At 44.1% G+C, this 21,687-nt stretch overlaps 1 protein-coding gene across 1 annotated transcript in view; it reads right to left on the bottom strand.

The window, feature by feature from the left end:
- The window catches only part of LTN1 (listerin E3 ubiquitin protein ligase 1), a 174,210-nt gene extending 154,365 nt beyond the window's left edge, over positions 1–19,845 (bottom strand). Inside the window, exons 1-4 of the mRNA XM_077480028.1 lie at positions 19,622–19,845; positions 14,471–14,674; positions 12,763–12,861; positions 10,360–10,590 (exon numbers count right to left, since the gene is read on the bottom strand). Coding sequence (XP_077336154.1) covers positions 10,360–10,590; positions 12,763–12,861; positions 14,471–14,674; positions 19,622–19,663 — 576 coding nt within the window. The 5' untranslated portion in view covers positions 19,664–19,845. The remainder of the gene's footprint in view (positions 1–10,359; positions 10,591–12,762; positions 12,862–14,470; positions 14,675–19,621) is intronic.
- Between the last annotated feature and the right edge of the window lie 1,842 nt (positions 19,846–21,687).

Raw genomic sequence — 21,687 nt, 5'->3', positions numbered from 1 at the left:
GCGTGAAAATGCTAGCCCGCTCAATTAGGGAACAGAGGTCGGCCTCTTACATCCCTCAAATTATTATGCCCCACGGGCAAAAGGCGGTGCTACCTAAACAGAAGCACCAAGCTTTAGAGACTTCTACTCTTCCCTATAAACAACAATCAACAAACAATCCCCAACCCAGCCGCAAATAGAAAACTACATCAGCTCCTCTCAACTCCCTCAACTATCTCCTGAGATAGAGAGTTAGAAGCACCAATTACCTTTGAAGAACTTAAAGACACTCAATATCTCGAAGATAGGTAAAGCCCCGGGCCCTGTCGGTTTCTCGCTACCGTATTAAAGGCTTTTCTTCCCACTACTAGGTCCCCATATGGGGGGGAACTGTTCAATCAAGTGGGTTCAGAAACACTCTTTCCTAGAGATGCCTTAAAAGCTCATGTCACAGTAATCCCTAAAGAGGGGAAAGGCCCAACTTGCTGTGGTACCTATAGGCCTAGCTCCCTCCTGAACTGTGACCTCAAACTATTTACAAAGACTATTGCCACTCGTATCGCACATCATCTGCAGGCGCCGATTTATCTCGATCAGGTGGGATTCATCCCTAAGAGAGAAGCAGGATAACACCCTTAAAGTACTGAACCTTATCCACACTGCATGTGAGATGCAAACCCCTTGTGTCATACTAGGAACAGATGCTGAAAAAGGCAGTTGACCGAATGAAGTGGAGCTTCACGTTTGCGGTCTTATGCCATATAGGCCTGGGGGAACATATGCTACACTGGATCACCAAGATATACTCATACCGAAAGCCCAGGTTAAAGCCAAATGGGATCTTAACAGACCCCTTCCCCATCACAAATGGGACGAGATAGGGCTGCCCACCGCCCCCACTACTTTTCGCTCTTTTCCTGGAACCTTTCCTCTGCACGATTCGACTAAACCCAGACATCATTGGGTCAGAATAGGGAATGCCCAACGTAAAATTTCCCGATAGGCCTTACAGTTAAAATTTGTGCACAAGTAGTTGGAAACGCCTCTCTCTCTCGACCACAGACTCTCCCCTAACGCCCATTCTCAGGAATCCACAATTTCCCCCAGGTCTGAGAGGCAGTCATTTCTCTACCCTGCGACAGAATAACTGTTTTTAGGGCATCACACTTTCTACGATCAGAAGACTGGCCTTCCATCTCTTCCATATGAGGTTCCATTCGTCTGCTATTTTGGAATGCCCTACAGCTTCACCAATTGCTTCACTCTCTAAAAACCCCAGGAAGATTTGGTCGACAACTCTCCACATTTCAAGAGTACTGCTCAGACAGCGGGTTTTTAAAGCAAGTGAAGCAAAGAACAAATAGGACAAAATAACAGAAAAAGTCAATGCACATAACTATTCACCCCCCCCCTAAAGTCAATACTTTGTAGAGCCACCTTTTACGGCCATCACAGCTCCAAGTCACTTTGGATAAGTCTCTATGAGATTGCCACATCTTACCACTGGGATTTTTGCCCATTCCTCCTTGCAAAACTGCTCCAGCTCCTTCAACCACAGATTTTATATTGGATTGAGGTCTAGGCTTTGACTAGGCCGTTCCAACACATCTACATGTTTCCCCTTAAACCATTCAAGTGTTGCTTGTTTGGGGTCATTGCCCTGCTGGAAGGTGAATCTCTGTCCTAGCCTCAAATCACACACAGAGTGGTACAGGTTTTGCTCAAGAATATCCCTGTATTTAGCACCATCCATCTTTCCCCCAACTCTGACCAGTTTCCCAGTCCCGACTGCTGAAAAGATGGTGTTCTTTGAGTGATGCGATGTGTTGGGTTGGGTTTTTGCCAGACATAGCGTTTCCTTTGATGGCCAAAAAATGGAAAATTGTATACTCACCTTTCCGTAATTTTCCTTTCCTGACGCATCTTCATGGCAGCACACACTGGTTGTGACTCCGCCCCCACAACCTGACAGGATTGGATTAACTATAAATTTGAAGGGGAGACACCCTGCTGCATTCTCTGTAAATATCATCACAAAAGAAACAGGGAGGGCAACTGTGTGCTGCCATGAAGATGCGTCAGGAAAGGAAAATTACAGAAAGGTGAGTATACAATTTTCCATTTTCCTGACGCCTTCATGGCAGCACACACTGGGAAATAACTCGCCAGTCAGGTGGGTGCAAGTAAAATAATATTTTATTACTTATAATGCTGAAGAATTGGCTCTAATGACGGATCTGCCGAAGTCGGCCATGGATAAATGAGCAGAATCCACCTTGTAGTGGGAAATAAAGGTATTCCTGGAGGACCACGTTGCTGCCCTGCATATTGTCTCTGGTGAGACCCTGCAATACAATGCCCAAGAGGTAGCCACTGCCCTAGTTGAATGAGCCCTGATGTCTTCAAGAATCGCCATATGCTGGGTGGAGTAAGCTTTTTTAATCGTTCTGACTAACCAGGATGCAATAGTGCATGAGGAGGCGGCTTGCCCACGCCTGGTTCCATGGGGAATGATCAAAAGAGAGTTTGTTTTCCTAAAAGAGGTGGTAGCAGTTAAGTAGTTCATGATGGTTGTTTTGACATCTAGTGGATGAGGATTACCCTGATCGTCCGTGAAGGATGGAAGGAAGTTGCCACTTTGGGTATGAAGTGTTCGGAAGGTCTGAGGACTACTTTGTCAGGAAAGAGAACTAACTTAATGCTTGGATCTCCGACACTCCCCTAGCTGATGTAATCACAATGAGAAAAGACAGTTTTAAAGTCAAGTCCCATAAAGAGATAGTTTCAAATGGAACAAACGGAGGAGAAGCGAGAGCATGGAGAACTATTGAAAGATCCCATGATGGAAAGACTGGCCTCCTGGGGGGTTTAATGTTTAGATAGGCTCTGTAAATTGGATTACCAATGGGTGGAATGCCCACTTAGTATCTGTTTTAGCTGACAGAGCTGATACCTGAACCTTTAAGGGTACTTAAGCTTAGACCCTTGTTGACCCGCAACTGGAGGAATTCCAGGACCTGAGAGGGTTCCGGAGAAAGGGAATTCCATCCTTTCTGTTGTGCCATGAAGCAGAATCTTCCCCAAACCTTTGAATAGATGGTATTGGTAGTGGCCTTCCTGGCTTGCATCAGGGTTGACTTCATGAGAACAGCCTTGCGCTCTTAGTCTAGCCCTCTCAATCTCCAGGCCATCAGGTGCAATTTCTCTGATGCAGGATGTAAAAATTGACCTTGAGACAGAAGATCCGGAGTTATTGGGAGAGGAACAGGAGGTTGAAGGCTGAGCTGTAAGAGTGTCGTGAACCACAGCCTCCTCGGCCACAGTGGAATAATCGTAAATACCGTCACCGAGGATCTCCGAAGCCTGGATAGGAACCTCACAATTAACGGAGTTGGAGGGAATATATACCCCAACTTGAAGTTCCATGGGTGAACTAGACAGTCCACTCCCTCCACCGATGGGAATGAACCTCTTGACAGGAATCTGTGGCACTTGGTATTCGTCGGAGTGGCTGCTAAATCTACTTCCGGCGTTCCCCAGATTTCCGTTAGGAGGGAGAAAGTCCGAGGGTTCAACCACCACTCGTTGTTGGATAGCGTTTCTCGACTCAGGCAGTCGGGTAGTATGTTCTGTGCCGCTGGGACATACACTGCTTTTAAACTTGTTAGATGTATCTGAGCCCATTCCAAGATGGGCCAAACTTCTTCCATCAAGGTGGCACTCCTGGTACCCCCTTGCTTCTGAACATAAGACACTGCTACTTGGTTGTCCATTCGAATGAGCACATTCTTGTCCGTCAGAAATGGTGTGAATGCCCTTAAGGCATAAACGGCTGCCCTGAGCTCTAAAATGTTTGAGACCAAACCTTGAGCCTGAATATGCCACTGGCTCTGGGCTGCCTGGTCTTGATAGTGGGCCTCCCCAACCGCTCTGGCAGGCATCCATAGTGACTACTTCCGGGTCTGGAGGGACTATCGGTTTGTATTTCCTGAGATTGCTCGGGCGCGTCCACCACCATATAGATTGCTTCACCAATCTGGAGATGAAGATGGTCTGACGCATTGAGACTCCATCCCACTGCCTGAGGAATGAGTTCTCTAAGGTTCTCATGTGTCACTGTGCCCATCGCACCATCGGTATGGTTGCGGACATGGACCCTAGTACACTCAGACAGGCTCTGGCTGGTAAGTGATTCCTTGATAGCAGCTTCTGCATTTTCTGTATCAGAGGCCGGATCTTCTCTTGTGGGAGCTGTATCTTGTTTGTTTTGGTGTTCAGATCTGCCCCTAAAAATATCATATTTTGTGTGGGTCGCAGACAGCTCTTTTCCCAATTGATTATCCACCCACTTCTGGAGGATCTCTCGGTGATGAATCAACGTCTCTTGATCCTTTGCTAAAAGTAGGATGTCGTCCAGATGATGGTGGACGCGTAATCCCTTTTCTCTGAGGAAAGCCACCAACGGTAACAATACTTTTGTAAATGTCCTGGGTGCCGAAGAGATGCCGAATGGGAGGCACTGGAATTGGAAATGATGTTGGTTTATGGCTAACCGGAGAAACTTTTAAAAGGCCGGATGAATTGGTATATGCAGATAAGCGTCCGATAAATCTATTGAAAGCATCCAATCGCCCAGATTTATTGCTAGAAGTATGGATTGAAGGTTTTCCATTTTGAAAGCCTCCACTTTGATATCCTTGTTGAGCATCTTGAGGTCTAATACAGGACGCAAATCCCCTGTCTTTTAGCAGAAACAAGCAAGAGTAGAACCCTCTTCCCTTTTGGCATGATGGGACCTCCAGGATCGCTCCCTTTTGTTTCAATTCTGCTACGTACTTTACTAGCAGAATCCTTTGGGGTACTGAGGATGGTACTCTGGTTGCCTGGAAATGATTTGGTGGGAGTCCGTTTTTGAATTTCCACCTGTGTCCGAATCGGATTGTGGACAATGTCCATAAATCCTTTATATGGTCTGACCAGATCTTGGTGAAGTTCCTTCTGTTCCCCTGCCGGGGTGGCCTTAGATTTCTGTATCCTTTGAAAAGAAGGTTTTGTGTTTTTCCAGTCCCTTCTAAATTCCCTAACAGGAGAGTAGGACCTGGACTCTCTATATTTGTCCGGAAGATTACGTATGGAAACAGGTCCCTTCTGCGTCTTGGGTCTCCTGTCGGAGGGGATCAGGCCTGACTTCCCTCCTGTTACCTTGGATATGGCAGAGTCTAACTTGGCACCGAACAGATTTGCGCCATCATATGGAATTCTGCACCAATTTATTTTTGATGCTGTATCGGCCATCCACGGTTTGAGCCATAGCGCTCTTCTCGCTGTTACGGAGGCCAGCATAGCCTTGGCTGAAGATCTTATAATATCTACTGATGCCTCTGCTAGCTTGACTTCTTGCAGAGAGGAAATAATCTTTCCCATTTCAATGCCATTCTGTAGGTATTTTTCTATTTTAGATGCCCATCCTGAGATGGCTGTTGCCACTGATGCTGTGGTAATTATTGGTCTACAGGCTCCCCCAGCCATGGAATATGCCTTCTTCAATTCTAGGTCCATCTTTCAGTCGAACACATCCCGAAAGGAAACAGCATTCTCGATTGGTAGTGTGACGTGGCGGGTGAGGCGCATTAATGAGGAATCAACGATGGGAGCATTAATTAAAGGCTTCACTTTTGACTCTTTTAAAGGGTACATCTTGGCTAATCTGTTTGTAAGACTAGATCTTTTGTCAGACCTCTCCCACTCGTCTTTAATGAGATCCTCCAGCTCCTCTATAAATGGGAAGGATAACGGACCTCTTTTTAGGTTTGGAAAATATTTCCGTATTTTCTGAGGTTCCGCCGCATCATCTTGCCAGCCGAATTCTTCTTTAAAGCCCTTTGCAAAGGGTTCCACCAGGGAAAAATCAAAGCCCACTGACATCTCTTGACCCTCATCTTCAGAGGGAGATTGTGATGCCTGAGTGAGATGGGGGTCTGCTGAAGACGTACTGGGAGCAGCTCTATCTAATGCTGGTGTTGTCGTTTCCAGTATGGACTACCGCACTGATTCTCTTATGAGGTCTGTAGCAATTCTTGCGTCTGCGACAGGCAAGTTATCTGGCAGTGCTGAAGCGCCGCATACCCAGCAAGCGTTTGCTGCAGGTTGGGTGTGGCGGCTTTGACATTGTGAGGAAGGAGATCTCCTGCGACTTGATCGACTGTGGCGTGAGTAACTATGTTGCGAGTGGTCTTGAGCAGCTCCTGCGGGACATCCTGCTAGACCTTCTCCCATGGCTGGAACTTGCGCCTCTTGATCTAGACGGGCTGCCAAAAAAATGCAGCATTTAACGTCTGGCACTCTTTTTTTTCTCCCCTTCAATACTTACCTTGCCCGGTAAAGCCTCTTACCTAACTTGCTGATGGTGGTCTGCGTGGGCAGTGGACTCCATAGAAAAAAAAAAAGGGGTGAAGGACAGTCTGAGATATAGAGAGAAATAATGTGTACACACACACATAATATATATATATATATATATATATATATATATATATATATATATACACACACACACATACACACACACACACATACAATTCACTTATAAATATATATATTATTTATTAACAAAGTGTATCTGCAAGAAACAATAATAATATATATAGGAGTCCCACAGGGACTTACCTGGAGATTGCAGAGTGATCTACATGCAGAGGCAGCAACCTTCCTTAAGTTTTGCAGATTGCACAGTAGAATCACAGAGAAATACAGCTCTGTATTTAAAAATAGTGCCATTGCGGCGGCTAATTGAAGCTCTGCGCATGCACAGAAGCGTCCCGAGTGTTCCGGCGCCATTTTGGATAAGGGAACACACATTAAAAACATAGGGGGGAAAAAAAACACTAGCACTGCACGTGCTCAGAGTGGCCGAACGGCGCCATCTAGGCTGGAATTACAGCATAGAGAAAACACCACTGAAGGAGAAACAAACGGCAGCCATGACAGGGGACTACAAGAGACAGCAATGCCAAATGTAGAGAAAAAAAAAGGGAATATAAACCACCACTTACTATAGGAATAAAAGATGGATATTATTTAAATAAGAGGAATTAATAGGCAAAAGAAGAAGGGGAGTCCACTGCAAAGGTAAAAAAGCTTCTTTAAAGCTTTGGTAATGCCAGAAATCCAGTAGCCCCTTGAGACCACCAGAGCGGGGGTTCCCTCCATAGAAGCTCCTTTAGAGACTGTACAGGAGGGACTTCCAAACAGGAGAGGCTTGAACCTGCTGGGGCGAATGCGGTAGAGGCTTATTCATCTGTAACAGGAAAACTCTGTCTGTCCAACCTGTCAGGTGAGGATAAAAAAAGAGAATGCAGCAGGGTGTCTCCCCTTCAAATTTATAGTTAATCCAATCCTGTCAGGTTGTGGGGGCGGAGTCACAACCAGTGTGTGCTGCCATGAAGGCGTCAGGAAAGTACAATTTTGGTCTTATCAGACCTGAGTACTTTCCTCCATACATTTTGGGAGTCTCCCACATGCTTTTTCGCAAACTCAAAATGTGCCATTTTGTTTTTTGCAGAAAGTAATGGCTTTCTTCTGGCCACTCTGCCATAAAGCCCAACTCTATGGAGCGTACGGCTTATTGTTGTCCTATGTACAGATACTCCAGTGTCTGCTGTGGAACTCTGCAGCTCCTCCAGGGTTACCTTAGGTCTCTGTGCTGCCTCTCTGGTGAATGCCCTCCTTGCTCACTCCGTGAGTTTTGGTGTGCGCCCGTCTCCTGGCAGGTTTACTGTTATGCCATATTTTTTCCATTTGGTTATGATAGATTTGATGGTGCTCCTAGGGATCATCAAAGATTTGGATTTTTTAATAACCTAACCCTGACTTGTACTTAACAACCTTGCCCCTTACATGTTTGGGGAGTTCCTTGGTCTTCATGGCAGTGTTTGGTTAATGGTCCCTATTGCTTAGGTGTTGCAGCCTCTGGGGCCTTTCAAAAAGGTGTAATGACAGATCATGTGACACTTAGATTGCACACAGGTGGACATCATTTCACTAATTATGTCTTCTGAAGGTAATTGGTTGCTGCACAGCTTTTTATGGGCTTCATTAAAAAAAAGGGGGTGAATACATACGCACATGCCAATTATCAGTTTTTTCATTTCTGAAAAATAGTTTTATGTATATATATATATATATATATATATATATATATATATATATATATATATATATATATATATATATATATATATATATATATATATATTTTACTTCACCAACTTAGATTATTGAGTTCTGATCCATCACATGTAATTCAGATTTCAAAAACATTGAACTAAAGGCTGTAATGTAACAAAATAGGTAAATAGCCAAAAGGGGGGTGAATACTTTTGCAAGGCACCAATTTAAAAAAAATATATATATTTATTGGTGCCTTGCAAAAGTATTCACCCCTTTGGCTATTTACCCATTTTGTTACATTACAGCTATATATAGATATAAATATATACACATACATATATACACACACACACATCATTCGTTCACAGTGATTTGTGAATGTACTACATCTACCATCTTCCACCGAGGCAGATGTTATGTATCTCTCAATGAACTGTGAGAGCACTCTCCTAGTTCATTGATCTTCCTGATCTCCAGTAACCCTCTGCCCATATGGAAAGTACTGGCAAACAGCTATACTGAGATTCTGCAGGAGCCGGACGTTGCACCCGCATACTGCTGATCACGGATGCAATGCTCTAGAGCAGGGATGTCAAACTGGCGGCCCTCCAGCTGTTGCTAAACTACAAGTCCCATGAGGCATTGCAAGGCTGACAGTTACAAGCATGGCTCCCACAGGCAGAGGCATGATGGGACTTGTAGTTGTAGCAAAAGCTGGAGGGCTGCCAGTTTGAGACCCCTGCTCTAGATGCTCCAGAAGAAAAAAAAAAAAACAAAAAAAAAAAACACACATGCAATTTTTTTTTATTTACCCATAAAAATAAATGTGCATTTATTTTATTTTAATTTTTTTAATTGAACATAGCCTTTTTAATGTATGACCAGCCTAACTGTCCTCTCCAGGCATCATCAAAAAATGCCCCTCAAAATGCTAGCCCACCTGGCTATAAGTTTCAGAATTAATAGTGCAGTACCCTCAGCTTTACTGTCAGCCCTCAGGCAGCCATAATATAATCTGGGATCCCCTACATGAAAGTCCAAACGCCACCCGTGGTAGATTATTGATCTTGCCAGGTCATGCATTCTGTCATAAATGTGTATTTTGTGGTTAATCAGTTCCTCAAATAACTATTGTATGATTAGGTCATTCCAGTACATTCCTTCCTCTTTTGCACATTGGCACAATGAGTTTTACTATACTAGCTTCTTCAATGCCCTTGACAGCTTAGATACAAATACTCACCTTGGATAATCAGGGGGCTAGGTAACCTAACAGACACCTCCTACCCTTCACTTACCATACACGAGTCACTAAACATGTGAGTGCAGTGCACTGATTTCACAGTACATTGAGCACATCACAGGTAGTATTAGCAGTAATCAGTCTGACTCTACCTTCAGACTGGAATTGCAGTTTCAGGGCCCTTTCACATGGGCAGCTTGCATTCTGACCAGCAGGGGATCCACTCACAGATCCCCTGCTGATCCGAGAAAAGCAGGGCAGATGACAGGTCTGTGTCCACTTAGTTTATGCAATGTGGACAAAGACAGACTCTGCTCTATTGGCGGCTAGGAGTAAATGGACTCCGCTGTGTTTACACCCTGCTGCCTCCGATCTGGTCTGCCCAAATGGAAGCGGATGCAGTACTACACCATTTCTCTTAGCGGGCCTGATTGGACTAAAAGGTAGGTGGTTGTAAACAAACACAAGCCCATTTACACCCACTGGTCTGTCGTAATGCATGGACCATCAGATCAGGTCCACCTATTAAACAAAAAAAAAAAAAAAAAAAAGAAGAGGGGGGGGGGTGGCTGGCAGAATTGATCGGATCACCCCTGGGAATGAGTAGCCATAGACAGAAGTTGCAACTCTGACTCTGTCAACATATACATGCTCCATCATGATAAAGCTGAACTTTTGCAGCATCACCATCAGTGATGGTAGTGCTCCAGATATACAGACCAGGAATCAGGGAAGGTCAGCGTCTATATCAGACACTTGAAATTTTGTATTACCAGCTACTTATTCACACAGAATTTTTTAATGCTGTTAGTAGCCTGGTAATTGCATCCTGAATTCCTGATTGATTTAAAAAAAAAAAAAAAAAAAAAAAAAAAAAAAAAAAAACGCAGGTCTGCAAGAAAGTGGTTATTGGAGGACTTGTTTACATCTCGCTCATGCCTGTAACCCCTGAAATGACATCAACTCACATTTAGAATTTCATCTTTGCAGAAGGCCAGGGCTTCCGGCTGTTTATGTGAAGGGAATGCAGCTTCGAAGGCGGCCCTGGCAGCACTGGCTGCCGGTGAGTAGGTGTCACACTGTGCAATGAGCCAGAAGCCCATTAAACTCTTCAAGTGAGGAGCCAAGTGTTTCTTCACTTTCAGGATCAGCTGCTCAAAGGCTTGCTGAGTGGCCTCCCGCACTCTGCGGTCAAGATCCTGCAAAGGGATAGAAGAAACAAACATCCGTCGTCAATGTTAGTTAGTTTGCAATAAAAAGGTTCAGAGGAGCCATAATGAGATAAACTAAAAGCTTACTCCAGCCAAGCAACTAAAAATGGTTTAAAAAACACACAAATTGTTCTGCCAAAAAATCTGCAAACTCTTATGGCTTTATAGTATGAAATTGGAGATAGCACTTTCTTTCAGGGCCTGAAACACTGCACTCTTTTTGCCTCTGTCATCTCCTGCCTTGTCTATGGCCCAGTAGTGAACACCACCACACAAGTAGTGCCTACTGCAAGTTATCCCATCAACAAAGTATCTCCCACTAGCACACATCAGCTTACAGAGCAGGAACTTTCAATGCAAGCCTGATTTCAACGTTTAACTGGTGAGCGGCTATTCAAATTTCAAGTAATAATCTCAATTCATTTTAGGACTTTGGAAAATTACATATAAACCTCTTGTCCTCTCAAGCAACACCTGACTTAGAAAAGCAGATGCTGTAAAGCAGGTGTCTCCAAACTTTTTACGCAAAAGAGACAGTTTGTTGTCATTCAAACTTTATGGGGCTGGATTGTAGTCAATGGGAGAAGAAAATGTCCTGGTGTCAGTAAACAATGCTCCGTCATTGGCGTCAGTGAGATTAATAGTGCCTCATCATTGGAGTCTGCGGGAGGAAGAGTGTCCAATTGTCAATGTCAGTGACGTCCCATTGACTTTAATGCAAAAATGCCTCTCGTTGACTTCTATGCAAAATAACTGCCTCCCATTGACTCCTGTCACACTTGCTACAATCATATTGTATAAATTTCCTTTAGATTTACCAACAGCAATGTAATTAGAAATGCTTCCCTAATTAAAAAAAAAAAAAAAAAAAATTGGGCATGGTGTTCACATACGAGTAAAATTTTATATAGTCTGCACATCGAGCTTTTGTCATAAAAAAATTCAGCTGTCGAAAGCACCATACTAATGATCCAAAAATCGGCAGATCGTTCGTCGGACAAAGGGTAACTTGATTTTCTTATTGTGTGTACGGGCCTTTAGAGAGTGCTCCTAATCTCAGCTCGTTACCTGTATAGAAGACAGCGGGGAGCCAGAAATATTGCCGACTGATAAGGGATTAAATACTTATTTCATTCATTAAAATGCAAATCAATTTATATCTTTTTTTTTAAATGTGTTTTTCTGGATATTTTTGTTGCTATTCTGTCTCTCACTGCAAAAAACAAACAAACATACTATTAGCCTAGGTTGACATTGATGCAATTTGACATGTCAAATCAGTAGCCAAATCGGTGGGATTCCCAAAAGTGGTTTCTGTACTACTTTTGGGGATTTCGGGTGCAATTTTAATAGACATCTGTGCAGGAACCCGCCTGCACAGGAAATTCCCCCTGAAGTCTAGCTGACATGCGGGTATGAAATTGTGCGATTTCAAATCCCACTGTCAGTGTGAATTTAGGCTTAAAATTATAGACTGATAATTTCTTTGTAAGTGGGCAAACCCACAAAATCAGCAGGGGATGAAATACTTTTTTTCCCCTCACTGTAGGAGCACACCCTCCCTAAGGGACACATGCTTAAAGAGGATTGCGATCTATGGTAGTGGATAACAAAAATGACTCTTGGATACATGAGTATTTTCTTCATGATGTGATGGTCAGATTTGAATGTGGACTGCTCATGAACTTGAACATATTTTTTCACTGAATAACAATATTATAAAAAGGGGTTCATTTTGTTTTATTTATTTCATTTTATTAGGTTAGATTATAGTATATCACTTAAAGGTGTAGGACAGTAAATATACAGCTTTACAAGAAGTCAGACAGTGTGGGGACACCCTAAATATTTACAAATGATCGATTAAACTTCAGTTTGGGGTACGGTGTTAGATTGTAAGCCTTTGTGTCAACAACCAGAAAATAGTGACACGGTACTGCTGTGTGTGTGTGTGTGTGTGTGTGTGTGTGTGTGTAACCCTCACCAATGCCAACACACTACCATAACAGGTAGCAACATTGGAAGCAGAAGTGTGTACCAGAGGAACCTGCAGTATTTGCACATTTTTTCAGGTGAACAAGCGATCATATCTAATCCTGAGCTTTTGGGCTTTTTCCTACCACCATACAAATTAAAACAACTCATTTACAGTTTACATACCAGTGATATCTTGCAGTAGTTCCTGGGCCAATATGGTAGGACACCCCGGACTGCCTCTATCTCTCTCTCTTTACACATTGCTCCAAACTCTTGCATTGCCTGTAAAATAAAAATATACCTTGGATATCACTTCAGTTTAACAGTAATAACGGTATGAGGTTTGATGAGAACTAAAAATATTTTTACTTCAAGCGTCATGCACATGGGGCTTTTTAAACGCTGCATCTAGATGCCTTTTCCCGTTTTCTTTTCTGCCACTAAACGCCCCTCAATGTTAGCCTATGTGTCTATGCCTGTTTACAGGTGTTTAGAGGCATCTTGAGTCTTGTTCCAGCGCTTGTTATAAGTATACTTGTGTGGGCTCGCTCCCAAGCCCGCTCTGTGTGTTCATAGATGCACAGAGTGTGGCTCTGCCTTATCCCTGCTCCCTGCTCACTGGCTGTGATTGACAGCAGCAACAGCCAATGGTTCGGGTTGCTGCCTCTCAGTATATGAGGGAGGGAGTTAGAGAGAGCCAAGAGAGCCTCTGCACTTGTGCACATCACTGGATCAAGATCAGGATCCGCTAAGTATAGGGTGGAGCTTGGGGGTGGGGGGGGGATTGGTCAAAAGTTTCTTTACCTTAATGTAAGTGATGCATTAGCTAAAATAACCTTCAGCCTTTAGAACCGCTTTAAAGTAAGGACGGCGCCCATAACCCAGAGTGTCGGAGGGATAAGCAAAGTAAAACTTATTTTTATTGTTTCCCCTAGACAAAACTAAGCATTAACCCATGCAGTGCGGGGGGGTTGCACTATAAAAAGGTAGTTTTACAATTTCACTGGAGTTGAACTTTAATTCTAAACAGGCATCTTCATGTGTTATTAATGTAGAGTACTTTTTTATAACGTATGAGACCTTCCAGACATAGTACAAGTGGCACAGTAATGCACAAAACCCATGGTGTAAGAACATTTCTTTTGAACAGCAACATACCCACACAACATCGCACAAGCTACATTAAAAATTAAAGTGGTTGTAAAGCCTAAACATTTTTTTACCTTAATGCATTTCTTGCATTAACCACTTGCCAATCAGCCGCAGTACATATACTGTGGCAAGCCGGCTCTATTGCCTGAAACGACGTACCTGTTTAGGTGTCAGCATTCTGCCTCACTCCCCCCCCCTTTTTTACTTACCGGAGCCCTCATTCAATCCATCTCTGTTCATGTCTACAGCTCCTCTCTCCCCTCGTTTCCGGGTTGCACTGGCTTTGCTGGGACACTGGGAGTCATTGGCTCCCACTGCTATCAATCAAAGCCAGTGACAAGGGAGCGCGGGGGGGGGGCAGGGCTGAGTCCCACTGTCTGTGTCAATGGACGCAGCAGGAGGGCTCGGGTAAGAGCATGCACGAGTTCCCCCACGGGAAGTGGCTTCCCATATGGGGAATGGGTAGGGAGGAGGGGCAAGGAGCACCCGCGATGGGACCTGAATAGAGGAGGTTCGTGGTGGCCCTGTGCAATTCCATCTCACAGAGCAGGTAATTATAGAAATGTTTATTTTTTTTTACCTTTACAAATCACTTTAAGCAGTCAGGTCCAATTTTAGTGCATGAAAGTGTGCGGCCAGAAAAATGAATGGGCCACTTAAATGTGCATTAAATCAACACACAGATTGAAAGGGCCCTTAGCTGTATTTTCTTGATAGAAATTGGTCCTTGTTGACCTACCTTTAATTTTGTGGTGACGTCTCGCTTAGAGAGCTTGCGCAGCACCATTCGGAAATCAGCATCAACGAGGCTGTCCACCTCCTCGGCACCCTGCACAGCAGGGACATACCCTGCATCGCTCTGCGATGTTCCAAACCCGATAAAGCCCGGGACTGTGCCTCTTTCCTTAGCCAGAAGTTCTGCCGCTCTTCCACTGCTGGATGGCTGCAAACAAAAACTTTACATTAGAGGGGAAATCCACTCCATGTTATGTTGGTTTTAAGTGCATGATCTGCCCTTGGGGCACACAGCATCATTGGTTGTTAGGACAAAGGTAATAGCACCACCATAACCAATGGCGCTGTACTGCCCAGTCACTGCCAGCATCAAAGCAACCAATAATGTCGTGTGCCCACAGTGTTATAGCAACCAAAGACACATCCCCTCCCAGCTGTCAGTCACCCACCCACTGAAAAGTGATACCCTGCAGATCGTTGTTCCGAGGGGTGGAATGGTTGCGGCATATATGAATGCAGGTTTGAGCTTCATTCATATGGAGTATATCAATGTGCACCCCATGTGAGGGTCACGTTTACCCGCATGTGAAAGTACAGATGTCCAGTGCATCCCTGTGCATGCAGTCCCACTGATGTCAATTGAGATGTAGTGGTTACATGGACAAAAACATAGAATTCTACCCATACTTTGGGAATTGTGTGGCGGGACGCTCAGCTGTGAGTGGGAGCTAACAGGAGAATTCTTCCCACTATGCACTCTGTCCATATTGTCTCTAAGACAAGATGTGAAGAGTCATTTCCCCAATGGGATACAGACCGCAAAAAATAAATAACCTGGCGGGGGGTTTTAGATCTTCTTTACCCTATCCAAAACGAAGAAAAAAAAAAAAAAAAAAAAGGTTTTGCCTATACACACACACACACACACACACACACACACACTTTAACCACTTGACCTCCGGAAGGTTTTACCCCCTTCATGACCAGGCCATGTTTTGCTATTCGGCACTGCACTACTTTAACTGGCAATTGCGCCGTCACACAATGCTGTACGAATTTTACATTTATATAACTTTTCTCACACAAATTTCTTCATAAATTTTATTCTGCTGCGTGTCTTATAATAAAATCCCAATAAGTGTATATTATTTGATTTGCGTGAAAGTTATAGTGTCTGGTATAGATACTGGACTTTTTTTTTTTTTATTAATTATACTAGTAATGGCGGTGATCAGCGGCTTCTAGCGGGATGGCGATTGTGCAGCATCTGACAGCAAATGACAACACCAGTTACACTAATACTATGAGCATTGCTAATATTATACACGGTCACTGTACTAATGACACTGGGTAGGAAGGGGGTTAACCATCAAGGGGTTAAATGTGCCTAACTATTTGTAATGTGTGTGTTATCTGGTGCTTTTACTAAGCAATTACATTTTTTTTTTTGTTTCTTACTTGCTTTGTAGGGAATTAAAAAAAAAAAAAAAAAAACAGCAATATTAGTTGGGAGGTCTGTGTTGTTTACATCACAGAGCTCCCTTACCTGAATGATGGAGCCGATCAGTGGGTACCGGTGGTCGTTTGTTGGCCGGCACCCGCTAATCAGCTTGTGCTGTGATAAAACAAAGCACAGCCGGGTGGTGCGTGTGCCCCCTACCCGGAAGTGCATGATCACGTATCAGTGGGCGCCCTGCTGCATGCGTTGGACACTCAGCAAGTGCTCGAACTTAACCGCTTCTGAACAACCACCGCGGACCTCTTTTTTTTGGGGACGCCATTTTCCAAAGAATGATAAAAACACACATGCACCAGACCAGCAGAGGTCGGCATGTGGATTTCATTGCACACAGCCAGCTTCTGGTGGAAGGACACTATAGTACCCCGCAGGACATGTGCTGGTTTCCCTGTCCATTGTCACCTATGCAGGGACTGCTAGCAGGAAGTCTGAGACCATCCCATCTTTACACGTGCGTGGAGAGTAACCTGTGTGTATTCAGATGTGCCAACGTACTCTAAGACCCCTTTCACACTGGGGTGTTTTTCAGGTGCTTTAGCGTTAAAAGTGCCTGAAAGAAGCCGCAACTGCAATCCCAATGTAAAAGCCCGAGTGCTTCCACACTGAGATCCCTTTCACACTGCGGTGTTTTTCAGGCGCTTTAGCGTTAAAAAAAAAAGCGCCTGAAAGAAGCTGCAACTGCAATCTCAATGTAAAAGCCTGAGTGCTTTCACACTGAGGCGCTGCGCGGGCAGGGCGTCAAAAAAAGTCTTGCAAGCAGCTTCTTTGCAGCGCTTTTGGAGCGGTGAATACACCACTCCTAAAGCGCCCCTTCCCATTGAAATCAATGGGAAGCGCCTGAAAAACGCTTTTGGCAGCAGCGTTTTGTGGATGCTTTTAACCCTTTATTTGGCCACTAGCAGGGGTTAAAAGCGCCCCAATAGCGCTCGAAAAATGCTGGTAAAGCGCGGCTAGTTTAAGCGGCACTTTAAGAGCGTTTTTCGGGCGCTGACATTGTGAAAGGGCTTTTAAAGCACTTGGGCTTTCACATTGGGATTGCAGATGAGGCTTCTTTCAAGCGCTTCACAGGCGCTTTTTTTAACGCTAAAGCGCCTGAAAAACACCCCAGTGTGAAAGGGGTCTAAGCCCTTGTGCACACAGTCAGACATTCCGATGGACAATGTCCGATAGGACCGTGTTGTTGGATAATCCGACAGTGTGTGGGCTCCATCGAACTGTTTCCGTCTGAGCATCCGACGGACCAAGTTTTCCAGCTGGGCTATAAAATTTTTCAACAACATGATCCGATCGGACTTCGTCCGATCATGTGTAGAGAATCCTGATCGGACAAAGTGCCACGCATGCTCAGATCAAATTCCTAGACCAAAGCTATTGGCTACTAGCCTGAACGTAGTCTCATCCTAACGAAATAACGTCATCACGTTAAGTGCGATCGGATTTTCAGACAACTTTGTCCGACTGTGTATATGCAACAGTTTCGGACAAAATCCGACGGATTTGGTTTTCGGAATGTCTGACCGTGTGTACAAGGGCTAACAGGACCCAAAGGCCAGGGAGAGAGCATGAGTGCACCTGTGCCATAATAATGTCACCCAAGGTGGAGTGGAGTGGAGGGGTTGATGCCACTAAAAGCAGCAGAGTGAAATTCTGCTTTCATCTAGCGCGGGTCCTGGAGGGGTTTGTACACATGCTGTGGCAAAAATTAACAAAAATGAATACACCAGTTGTGTTCTGCAGATGGAACCGCCACCTATGAAGTAATTGGACCTGTGCTGCAACCAGGCAATGCACATGGTTGGGGCACAGTGAGGAGGGGGTAAAACAAATAGTGAGGAGGAGACAGATCACTTCCCAGCTGCTTGTCAAATGTGGCACAGACTGGCATCACAGGTGGGCACTGTTAGGACTGCACTGATGAGTGTCCCGATTATCTGTACAGGTCTCCCCTGTGAGGAGATGCCGCTGATCAGCTCTCCTCACATTCTGTCAGTGTGAGGAGAGAAGATCTGACAACTGGCATCTCCTTGTTTACATGTAATCAGCTGTGATTGGACACAGCTGATCACATGGGTAAAGAGCCGCGACCAAAGCTCTATACCAAGGTCAGGGTTCTGCCATGTCTCAGGGACATGGCACTCTGCGGGCGCGCATTTGCTGCAAGACTGGGCAACGCCGTATGGCGTCAGCCCAGAACTATTTGCAAAATAGCTCAAGCTCTGTCAGATTGGATGGAGAGCGTCTGTGAACAGCAATTTTCCAGTCTTGCCACAGATTTTCAATTGGATTTAGGTCTGGACTTTCACTGGGCCATTCTAACACATGAATATGCTTTGATCTAAACCATTCCATTGTTGAAAGGGAGTACTCTTCAGAAAATCTTATGCTGCGTATTGCTGGTTGAAATTTCGGCCAGCAAAAGACCGATGAGAGTTTTTCGACGGAAAACGCGACCGTGTGTATGCTCCATCAAAATTTTGCTGGCCGAATTTCCGCCAGCAAAAGATTGAGAGCAGGTTCTCAATCGTTCAGACGGAAAAAGTTTCTATCGGAAAAATTCCGATTGTGTGTATGCAATTCTGACACGCAAAAACTCACGCATGCTCAGATTCAACTATGAGATGGAAGCTATTTGCTACTGCGTATTGAACTTCCTTTTTCTAGTCCCATCGTATATATGCTGTACGTCACCGGGTTCTTGATGGTCGGAATTTGGTGTGACCGTGTGTATGCAAGACAGCTTGAGTGAAATCCCGTCGGGAAAACCATCAGAGCTTTTCCGACCAAAATTTCAATCGTGTGTACGCGCCATTAGTGTTCACCAATACAGAAAAAGGTGAAGCAGGCCAATATCAAAATAGGTAGTCCCAGCGTTGGTTTCCACTAAAAAGATTGTGCCCGTTGTCTGCAGGTATGTGCCTAACATACGTGTGCACCGTCTGCCAGGACGATCCAAATTTTTCTATTTTCTCTCACTTTTGGTGATCATGGTAAACAGGATAGATAGAGAATAGAGATAAATCTCCCCAACGGAAACACAAACAAAAAAAAAAAAAAAAAAAAAACGGTTCTAATCCCGCTCCACTCAACTAAACTAAACTAAAAATTCTGCCATTTGTTATACTATAACGTAGAACTATAGGCAAGCATGGCACGGGATTAGAACCCCCGTCAGGTTATTTTATTGCTGGCTGTGCCCCCTCTTTTTATCTCTTAAAAAGAAAAAGAAAATAATTTTGGATGGAGAGGAGGAAAATCTTCCAATGGGGACAACCAGGGGATTTCCCCTCACTTCCTGTTTTGGTGATGGGACAGGAAGTGAAGTGGAATTTCCCCCCATGGGGCACAGGTGTCAAATCAAGAACCAGAAAGGGGTTATAACTCTTCCCCTTACTCTGTCCAAAATGAAAAAAAGAAGAAGAAGATTTGCCCCAATAGTTCTACTTCAGGAAAAGCTCTTCCTGCCACGATTTCTCTATGGACCAGGCCTCACACACACTGTACACCCCCTCTGGTTGCTGTGGCTCCCCCAGTACCAGCCTGGTCTGCTTCCAATCACCATGCCTGGCACAGCTGGCTCCCCCACCATGCCTGGCAGGAGCACGCAGCCCAGGCGTACTAATCCATCCCGGTACTCACCCGGACATTGCCCTTCGTCCTCTGCTTGTTCTTCCCGCCCATCCTCCGCTCTTTTTCGCCGGGTAAACACTTCCCAGAGCCAGCAGCACACTCACCCGGCGTGAAAACCTTCGGTAAATCGGCTATTGATTATTCCACCTGAAGCCTGACCATTACGTCCTTATTAATCTGCAGGCCCTGCTGCCAGTCTTCCGCCCTCACCCCAATCAGTGACATAGGCGCTCGATTCACAGGCGGAGAGTTATGAAGTTCTAACCGGGCTCGGCTGTCACGTGACCGGACAGAGGTTCTCTAGCTGAGTGCTCTATGGAAGCGCATTGCCCCTACTGGCCATGGTTTTAACCACTTCATCTCCGGAGGATTTACCCCTTCATGACCAGGCCATTTTTTTTATACGGTACTTCGCTACTCTAACCATTTCAGCCCCAGAAGGATTTGGCTGCTGAATGACCAGGCCATTTTTTGCGATTTGGCACTGCGCCACTTTAACTTACAATTGCGCGGTCCTGCGACGTTGTACCCAAACAAAATTGACATCCTTTTCCCCCACAAATAGAGCTTTCTTTTGGTGGTATTTGATTACTTCTGCGGTTTTTATTTTTTGCGCTATAAAAAAAAGTGAAAATTTTGTTCTTTTTGCTATAATAAATATGCCCATTTCAAAAAAAAATTTTATTTTATTTTTTTATCAGTTTAGGCCGATATGTATTCTTCTCTATATTTTCGGTAAAAAAAAAAAAATCGCAATAAGAGTATATTGATTGGTTTGAGCAAAAGTTATATCGTCTACAAAATAGGGCATAGATTTATAGCATTTTTATTATTATTCTTTTTTTTTTTTTACTAGTAATGGCAGCGATCTGCGATTTTTATCAGGACTGCGACATTATCTGACACTTTTGACACATTTTTGGGACCATTGGCATTTATACAGCGATCAGTGCTATAAAAATGCACTGATTACTGTAAAAATGTCACTGGCAAGGAAGAGGTTAATGCTACCGAGCGATCAAGGGGTTAACTGCGTTCCCTGACTGTGTGTTCTAACTGTAGGGGGAGGGGACTGACCTAGAGGAAATGACAGATCGTGATTCCTAGCTATTAGGAACACACAATCTATCTCCTCACAGAACAGGGACTTGTGTTTACACACACACATTCCTATTCTGCCTCTCGTGCCCGCAATCGTTCGCGTCCAGCGGTCATTGCGACCGTCAGCCACTAGCATGCACCCTGTGCAGCGGGCGCACCTGCTATCCCGATCCCGCGAGCCGATGTGCCAACCTGCTGCAGTATAATGACGGCGGCTGATTGCCAATGAGTTAACTGACTATTGCGCGGGCATGCGATGCTGTACCCAAATAAAATGTATGTCCCTTTACACCCATAAATAGAGCTTTCTTTTGGTGGTATTTTATCTCCTCTGTGGTTTTTATTTTTTGCGCTATAAACAAGAAGAGGCTGGCAATTTTGAAAAAATAAATATATATATATATATATATATATATATATATAATTATTATTATTATTATTTTTTTTTTTTTTTTTACTTTCTGCTATAAAACACATCCAATAAAAAAAAATGTAAAAATCGAATTTCTTCATATGTTAGGTCATTATGTATTCTGCTACATGTTTTTGGTAAAAAAAATAAATAAATTTTTTTCCAATAAGCGTATATTGAATGGTTTGTGCAAAAGTTATAGCATCTACAAAATATGGGGTATTTTTATTTATACTAGTAATGGTGACAATCAGCAACTTATAGCAGGACTGCGATATTGCAGAGGACAATCAAACACTAAGTGACACTTTTGGGGAATCACTGACACTAATACAGTGATCAGGGCTAAAAATATGCACTGTAACTATACTGACACTGGCTGGGAAGGGGTTAAACATCAGGGGCAATCAAAGTGTTTAATGTGTGCCTAGCCAGTGTTTATGTGTGTACTGTCGGAGGTGCTTTCACTAAGGGATGTACTGGATTTTATTCCCTGCTTTGCGGAGAATCCATAACTTCCCCACTGACAGGACAGGGCTCTGTACTGGGTGTGTTCCCGACG

The sequence above is a fragment of the Lithobates pipiens genome, unplaced genomic scaffold (assembly GCF_037356315.1).
Source record: "Lithobates pipiens isolate NorthernLeopardFrog02 unplaced genomic scaffold, aLitPip1_a1.2 Scaffold_16, whole genome shotgun sequence".
NCBI classification, from domain to species: domain Eukaryota; kingdom Metazoa; phylum Chordata; class Amphibia; order Anura; family Ranidae; genus Lithobates; species Lithobates pipiens.
Note: the sequence above shows the minus strand (reverse complement) of the source record. Positions and strands in the feature narration are given on the sequence as shown.